The sequence below is a fragment of the Camelina sativa genome, unplaced genomic scaffold (genome assembly GCF_000633955.1).
Source record: "Camelina sativa cultivar DH55 unplaced genomic scaffold, Cs unpScaffold00645, whole genome shotgun sequence".
Lineage (NCBI taxonomy): Eukaryota > Viridiplantae > Streptophyta > Magnoliopsida > Brassicales > Brassicaceae > Camelina > Camelina sativa.
In genome coordinates, this window is record NW_010921784.1 from 21,884 (window position 1) to 30,213 (window position 8,330).

Genomic DNA, 8,330 nt, shown 5'->3' on the forward strand with positions numbered 1-8,330 from the left:
CTTTTTGCATTGAAGGTATGATTGTGATTGGAAGAGAGAAGAAGCAAACAAGAACCTTCTCCGAACTCACACAACAGCTGTTTCTTCTAGAATGCTTTATGCACTAGCACAGGTCTGACTAGACTATCATAGCATATTAAGGCGTTTCAATTCTCAATTCCATAACTGTGTTCTGTTTACTAAATTTTTGTATCTGTCTGTAGAAACCTTTTGTCCCGAAGAAGTATTTCTCGATTGATCGTGTGTTCAGAAACGAGGCTGTTGATCGGACCCATCTAGCAGAGTTCCATCAAATGGAAGGTATAGTACTGATTAGCTTCAGTTGGTTCGGTAACTTTTAATGAATTTGTCATATTAATGGTGTCTCATATTTTGATCAGGTTTAATATGTGACCGGGGACTTACATTGGGAGACCTGATTGGTGTACTAAAAGACTTCTTCGCACGCTTAGGTAAACGCTTCCTTAGTTTCGCTGTTTGGTACTCATACACTCGAGAGAGAAACAAAAATCTCATGCTTTTATGTTTTTTTAGGTATGCCAAAGCTGCTGTTCAAGCCAGCTTACAACCCTTACACTGAGCCAAGTATGGAGATCTTCAGGTAAACTACTGATGAAAACTATGATAAATTAATAATGTGTAGACTAAGCTATTTTATTAATTTACCGAGAGATAACCCTGTCTGTTGTTACTGGATTTCAGTTACCATGAAAAGTTAGGGAAGTGGGTGGAGATTGGAAATTCTGGAATGTTCAGACCCGAAATGCTCCGACCGATGGGTCTACCTGAAGATGTCCAAGTCATAGCTTGGGGTCTTGGGCTTGAAAGGTAATGATTTTTGAATTTCACCCACAAACAACATCTCATGTGTTCATTGCTGATATATATTTCTTTTCTTTTGATTTGTGTTCATAAAACCAACCAGGCCAACAATGATATTATATGGTATCGACAACATACGAGATTTGTTCGGACACAAGGTAACTACAATATGTTTTTCTTTTTAAAGACATTTTTAGTTAGCCATNTCATAGCATATTAAGGCGTTTCAATTCTCAATTCCATAACTGTGTTCTGTTTACTAAATTTTTGTATCTGTCTGTAGAAACCTTTTGTCCCGAAGAAGTATTTCTCGATTGATCGTGTGTTCAGAAACGAGGCTGTTGATCGGACCCATCTAGCAGAGTTCCATCAAATGGAAGGTATAGTACTGATTAGCTTCAGTTGGTTCGGTAACTTTTAATGAATTTGTCATATTAATGGTGTCTCATATTTTGATCAGGTTTAATATGTGACCGGGGACTTACATTGGGAGACCTGATTGGTGTACTAAAAGACTTCTTCGCACGCTTAGGTAAACGCTTCCTTAGTTTCGCTGTTTGGTACTCATACACTCGAGAGAGAAACAAAAATCTCATGCTTTTATGTTTTTTTAGGTATGCCAAAGCTGCTGTTCAAGCCAGCTTACAACCCTTACACTGAGCCAAGTATGGAGATCTTCAGGTAAACTACTGATGAAAACTATGATAAATTAATAATGTGTAGACTAAGCTATTTTATTAATTTACCGAGAGATAACCCTGTCTGTTGTTACTGGATTTCAGTTACCATGAAAAGTTAGGGAAGTGGGTGGAGATTGGAAATTCTGGAATGTTCAGACCCGAAATGCTCCGACCGATGGGTCTACCTGAAGATGTCCAAGTCATAGCTTGGGGTCTTGGGCTTGAAAGGTAATGATTTTTGAATTTCACCCACAAACAACATCTCATGTGTTCATTGCTGATATATATTTCTTTTCTTTTGATTTGTGTTCATAAAACCAACCAGGCCAACAATGATATTATATGGTATCGACAACATACGAGATTTGTTCGGACACAAGGTAACTACAATATGTTTTTCTTTTTAAAGACATTTTTAGTTAGCCATTCCATTGCCATATATACTCAAATCCACATTTCGTTTTCTGTCACAGGTGGATCTCGGTCTCATTAAACGGAATCCAATTTGCCGAATTGGAATCTGAGTGAGATTTTATCGTCTACTTGGTTCAAAATGGTCTCCTCTTTGAGTCATTTTCCTATCACCTCTTGTGCATACTCGACTTCAATTGCATACAATGCAATCTTACTTTTCCTATGTTTGTTTGGTTATTGATGTATGGTATAAAAAGATCTTGCTTAATGCCAAATACCTTGCAGAGTAAAATGATACATGAATTAATTTATAGCTCTACCCCCTGAAAAGTATGTGTCATAATTTAACCAGACAAAAGTTAACGAATCTAAAGTAAGTACCCAAAATCACACATAATACAGTTTTTACATAAAACCACATCAATTTTAGTGATTAGAAGAAACATTAACTAGGATTCTTTGGTAAGTAGTTTCACAAAAACCAATATAGAATGAGTAGAATGGTGCAGAGATGGGTAAGATTAGCAAATTTTATTTAAACACTTCAATCAGTTTTAGAAACCTAAGCTAACTGATAGGTTAAAAGTTACTTGAAAAGTTAAAACAAAAAAAAAAAACGGAAAGGAAAAAAAAAACAACACAGGTAAAGGGGTCACGATGCACTCAAGGAACTGGATCGGTCTGATTAAGCCAAAATCTGATCATCTATGATTGAACAATGTTTTCTGAGAGCCGGAATACTAAGAGAACGTTTCCTCGTCTTTGCTTTATCCGAGGTGGGTACTCGCATTCTGTTCCCGTATTCACTTGTGAGCTCAAGGGATTCAGTTAATGGCTTGTTCGCTGTCCTGAGGAAGAGATCGAGGTTTTGGGAGTATTTGTCATCTTTGTTGGGCTTTGTAGTCTCCTTGTGGTTGTTTTCGGACACAATGGAGATTGTGTCTTGAGATTCTTCTTCTTCGTTGTCTGTCCAGTAACTCTTGTCTTCCATTGCCAGATCATCGTACTCTTCATCTGACTTTGTCGATTCCTCATCCACCGATCCAACCTGGTTTAAGATGAATGTAAGAGTCTTATAACTAACGGGAAGCTACACTAAAAACATGATAAATGGAATTAACATCCTCCCAAGGAATCAGGATTTGGTTACCTCGTCACGGTTGCGTTCGTCGTTGTTATCGCTGAGATCTTCATCAGAATCTGGCTCAGGAAAATCATCGTCGCCTTCTTCATCTTCATCGCTCCCATTTACAGACTGGTCCTCCTTCAGCTGCATGGAGAGGACATGGTAAACAACCTTCACAAAATGCAAAACAATTACGTTTTTACACATTGATTAGTGTAGAATGTACCTCTTTTGAAGGCCCATCAGATATCCGTGGCGAACTGCAGCAAGAAGAGTAATGCCTGCTGCCGGTTTCAATTAAATCTGCTCTTGACTCATCCACACTCCCGGCATGGCTAGTTGCGCCATCACTGGGCCATGCGCTGATCCCAAAGTGACCAAACTGAAGATTCACTGGTTCAACTTTATGTAGCTGATGCTCTGATCTACCATCTGTCTCAGTATCGACGACGGGCTTCCTGATCTTATCAACAGTTCCAACAGGCCAAGTTTTTGCAACAGTACCATCAGTATTGCAAAGAGCCATAAAACGCCTAGAGGAGCCTTGTCTTTGGATCACCTGAAACATTCCCTTGGAACTTAATGAATTAGCTGCACATTGGTTCCTGTGCTCGTCGTCGATAACAGAAACGGTGTTTGTGGTTATATCGTAGAGCTTGTCTCCTGTTTCACGTCTACGCAAGCAACCAAAGACCGTCGCGTGGATTGTTGCCACACTCTTGTCGACATTTGTGTTGTTTATCTTAGGAACGAGATGTTTGTCAGCTCGTTTACATAGATAATCCTGTATTGTTCTGATGTTACGTATATATTTTACATACTTATTCTTTTCTGGGTCCAATGTCATGTACTTGGCTCGGACTGCAAACCGTTCCAAGTGTTTCTCCTCGTTGGCGATGTACACCATGAAGGGAACAATCGAAGGGTGCTTTTTCATCAGTCCCATCTGCACAAAGAAAAAAGAAAAAAGAAAAAAAGTTAGATTAAAAGACCTAGTACTCTAGTAGTAGCCATGATCACATTGTGTACTGGGATACAGATAAGACTTACCACAAAGTTAAGGCTTAAGTGGACCCCTTCAACAACTATCGATTCTTTCCTCTCTTCCCATGTGGTAATGAGCCTATCGAGACTGTCAATCACCATCTCGCTTTGTGCCTTATACCCTTCTACAGCCATCTGCTTATCACTTAACAACTCAGTGGTGCTTGAGTTTGATCCAGCATCCGTCTTTAGGGTATTGGAGTTTACACCTCGAGAGCCTTTCAACTTTTTAGCTTTTCTTTTGGCTTTTGACTCAGCAACTGCCACAGGGTCAAGGCACTCTCCAGCATGGTATGTTGAAGCCCACAGCAAAGGATTCTGCTTCTCATCAGCAAAGCTCCGCATCATGTGCCTTATAGAGTCGGTTGATACCACAGTAGTAATCCCCAGCCTGCTACCCTGTAACACATATTTACATATTGCATCTCATTAAGAACACAATGAAATCAGATACAACTTACAATCTTTCACTCTGAAAAAATGGGAAGTACATAAGGAGTCAAATATATCAAAAAGAAGAAGAGAGCTTCTAAGTGTCGATCTAAAGCATACAAACAGAGGGAATGGAGACTTACCAGCAACGCGGACAATGTAGATTTACCACAGCCACTGGTGCCACAGAGTAAAACAGTTACAGATTCTTTCCTTTCTCGGATTCTGCAAGAGATAAGAAGAGTTGTAGAACAATGTGTAAAAAAGATGAAAAACGACAGTGTCAGGACATGATATATGAGTGGGAAATAGCAAATCCAATGCACAGCAGAATTTTATGGATAACAAATAAAAATACAGCCGTCCATGGAAAAGTATGAAGCTAAATATAAGCATAGGCATTAACAGATAGACAACCACAAACCAAATACAACTATGTAAAAATCTAAAGTAAAATGAGAGAACAGTTGACATATAGGAAAAGCATGTGCATGACTAGCTACGACTTTACGATAATAAAAGAAACCTACGTGCAAAATCACATCTCTTTACTGGCCGTTCAATAGAAACAGTCTGACTACTATTTCATATCATAGATACGCTAGATAGCCATAAAAACTAAAAAGGCTACAGAATATCTTAGAAAGGCACATAAATATATTTTATGCATTTAGAAGAAGAAATTATGACAAAAACCAAAGACATATGCAGATTCCATATGCCATCACTTTTCCTGACATAGCATATCAAGATATATTCCAAAAGTTAAGAAATTTACCTGCATGCCAGAATCAAATCTGCCCTTTGGTCGCGACCAACGTACTTGTACTCAGCCAGGGCATCACACACAACATCTAAGAATATTTCTCGTGAAACAACAACAGTTGTCCGTCTTTTGTACATCTCAAATGGTTTACTTTTATTCTTGTCAACATCATCAGCAACCAAACAATTAAGTTTTTCTACACAAGTTGAACCACCATTTTCCTTTGCGAATTTAGGTTCCTTCCCATGCTCTGGTGAGGTACTACAAGATCCCTCACTTCTTATTAACTCAAACACCCTACGGCTGATCTGCCAACAAAGAAAAAAAATATACAGATTGTCAGGAATACATCAAGGAACAAAAAACTCCTTCCCCACAAACTCCTTCCCCCGACCACCAAATTAATTTCTGAAGGAGCAAATATCAACTCATTCACATGCAGAACAAATCATTCCAGGGAAACGAAAAGAAATTTTACATAAAACGTAAGTCCTATTCGACAAAATAGAATTGAAGAGAAACCACTCTAACCCTGAAATTGACTATGAGCATAAAAAAAATTCCTGTCCTTTCCATACACGCATTAGTTCTCACAGCAGCAAGCTCAATTTCGAAATCAGAGATAAACAAACAGACTCAGGCAAGTACATATATAAAATTTAGCACGAGACAAGTAAGAAACAATGTTAAAGAATCACTCTTAACTCCTTTCTAGATCTATACACATCATTGATCCAACCTCAATTCGCATTCCGTAAAATAAAAAAAAATAAAAAAAAACACAAGACATACAAAAAAATACACATAAGAGAATCAACAACATTGAATAAAAACAATGTTGAAATCGAAATCACCTTAAAGGCGTGACGAGCTTTACATCCCATAAGCTGAAGAGTACTCTGCAAAACAGGACGCGTATACCGAAACGAATCATCTCCATTATCATCATCATCACCTTCTTCGTCACGCACCACTATATACAAAACCTTCGTCGCCTCCGTCATCTCTACAAACCAAAAAAAAAAACAATTCGGAACCAAAAAAAAAAAAAATCCAGAGAAAAATTCAAACAATGAGAGGACAAAATCGGAAAATGCAGATCAATCGATTACCCCTAGCCGGAGAAAAAAAAATGGTATGGGAGATCGGAGAAGTTGTTAGAGAGGAAAGAAACTGTGAGAAAATTAGGGTTTATAATGAGGATCGTGATAAGAAGAAGAAGAAGAAGAAGAAGAAAAATAAGAAGAGAGGAAAGATATTTTCGCCATTGTTTTAAAGGTTGGTTGGTCTCACTCGCCTTCTTTCTCCCTTGTTCAACGCATCGTTCGAGAAGAGAGCCTTCACGACTTCTCTTTAAGATACCTTCTTCTCTCTCTTTCTCTCTCTTTCACAGACTCAACCAAAAAAAAAAAAAAAACACTTTTTATATATCGTTTGGTTTTTGTTTTATGAACTCAATCAACCCCAGTATCTTACTTTTTTTGATAAAGACATCCCTAGATTTTGTTTTTATATCAAATTGCCCCTCTTAGTTTATGAAATATCTTTTTTTTTTTGTCGGTCACTCAACTCAACTGGAATCTGATTTTGAAGAAACCATTACTCAATAGATTGATAAATCCAATTAGGAAAAATTTTAACTCACTAAAATAAATAAAACAAGATACAATATGTTAGAAATTAGAGGATGTAATTTAGAGTGGAAAAAGTTAAGTGTGTGAGTTTAAGAGATAATAAAAGTAGAGGGGTTTATTGATAATTATATAGTTTTGGGTTTGTAAGATGGTCTTTCTCAGAAATTAACTCTCATACAAGTATGTATGTAACTAGAAAAGTGGATTCGATATCTAACCCTAAAATTAAAGATCAATGAATTTTTTTTTTTTTCGATCAATGATAATCGTTCCTTTGAAGAAAAGAGCTATCAATCAATTGAATAGATGACCAAAAATAAGAAAACACCATGAATTTTTGTTTTGTGTTTTTGTTTTTACGAATATATATATGCACTTTGAGGTTTGTATGAATTTCAAAATATAAAAAGATATTGAGTTTGATTGCCAAAACAAGAACAAAAAGATATTGAGTTTACGTCTATCGAGAGAAGAGTATGTGCAATTGTGCATGTACGTACCTTCACAAGAGTATTCCTTGCACAAGTCTTATGGGAATTGATTTGCAGAGACACGTGAATTTTGTATTGAGTTTTTTTTTTTTTTTTTTTTTTTTTTTTTTTTTTTTTTTTTTTTTTTTTTNGATAAAACCCATATTTATAGAGTTTGAGATTCTAAACTATAAATAAGTTTTGGATTTTTTTCTTAAAGTACATTAGTGGAATGAAAAATTTAATTTAAAACCATACAAAATCAATATTCATCATTTGATCACATGAATGTATCTCTTACCTTTTTAATATAAAAATTGAAATTTTGAAATTAATTATTGGTTTGAAATATTTAATTTATGTAGTTTCTCCACTCATTTTTGTGTAATTTATTTACGGTATCCTTACTATAAAAATCATAACAAGTTAATTTGACCCAAAAATTAGAAGCAAAAAAGAATCATGGCAAATTGAAGTTTTAGTGGAAACTAAAAAAAAAACTTTTTTTTTTTTGTTTTTTTGTTAAAGGGTATTCTATTAAAGATATAAGCCCAATGGGCTATTTCCGGATATAAACCCATACAAAATCCCCTAAGGGTCCGACCCGTTACACCAAACCAAACTAAACCAATGAAAATACAAAACCGACTGGGTTTACAAATCGAACCAAACCGAAGCTGAAAACCCTAATCTACAAACGTAAAACACGTTTGTAGCCGCCGTCCAACAAAGCTGCGGATGCTTACCGGATCAGGACCTCCGGTAAGCCTGGACGACGGTAGCCGAACGGAGATGGTGATCCAAGATCCGTTGTCCATCCCGCCACCGTAGAGCCGCGTTGAGGAGGAGGAAGAGCATCGATCTCGTCGTCGTTGAGGAGAGTTCTTGCTCGGTCGTGAAGGAGAAGACAGTAGGGAGTAGAAAAGAGACCTTCGACGGTGG

The 8,330-nt window shown here is 36.9% G+C and overlaps 2 protein-coding genes across 2 annotated transcripts; one reads left to right on the forward strand and one right to left on the reverse strand.

The window, feature by feature from the left end:
* Positions 1-91: 91 nt before the first annotated feature.
* LOC109131594 (phenylalanine--tRNA ligase alpha subunit, cytoplasmic-like) lies at positions 92-2,026 on the forward strand. Its single transcript, XM_019242748.1, has 12 exons — positions 92-112; positions 204-300; positions 381-452; positions 535-601; positions 703-828; positions 926-980; positions 1,106-1,202; positions 1,283-1,354; positions 1,437-1,503; positions 1,605-1,730; positions 1,828-1,882; positions 1,976-2,026. Exons 1-12 carry the CDS (start codon positions 92-94, stop codon positions 2,024-2,026), a joined length of 906 nt encoding a protein of 301 aa, XP_019098293.1.
* A 391-nt stretch (positions 2,027-2,417) lies between these two features.
* Positions 2,418-6,715, reverse strand: LOC104773796 (P-loop NTPase domain-containing protein LPA1 homolog 2). Its single transcript, XM_010498448.1, has 8 exons — positions 6,397-6,715; positions 6,139-6,290; positions 5,297-5,592; positions 4,662-4,743; positions 4,093-4,485; positions 3,269-3,988; positions 3,067-3,186; positions 2,418-2,964 (listed from the first exon to the last, which is right to left on the reverse strand). Exons 2-8 carry the CDS (start codon positions 6,286-6,288, stop codon positions 2,602-2,604), a joined length of 2,124 nt encoding a protein of 707 aa, XP_010496750.1. The 5' UTR covers positions 6,289-6,290; positions 6,397-6,715; the 3' UTR covers positions 2,418-2,601.
* Between the last annotated feature and the right edge of the window lie 1,615 nt (positions 6,716-8,330).

Bases quoted from the DNA above. Each gene is read 5' to 3' on its own strand.
- LOC104773796 (XM_010498448.1), bottom strand. From the start codon at position 6,288: ATGACGGAGGCGACGAAGGTTTTGTATATAGTGGTGCGTGACGAAGAA. The intron at 5,593-6,138 runs GTGATTTCGATT...CTTTGTTGGCAG, and splicing joins AAGCTCGTCACGCCTTTAAG to ATCAGCCGTAGGGTGTTTGA. The intron at 4,744-5,296 runs GTAAATTTCTTA...TATCTCTTGCAG, and splicing joins GATTTGATTCTGGCATGCAG to AATCCGAGAAAGGAAAGAAT.
- LOC109131594 (XM_019242748.1), top strand. From the start codon at position 92: ATGCTTTATGCACTAGCACAG. The intron at 981-1,105 runs GTAACTACAATA...ATCTGTCTGTAG, and splicing joins GAGATTTGTTCGGACACAAG to AAACCTTTTGTCCCGAAGAA. The intron at 1,883-1,975 runs GTAACTACAATA...TTTCTGTCACAG, and splicing joins GAGATTTGTTCGGACACAAG to GTGGATCTCGGTCTCATTAA.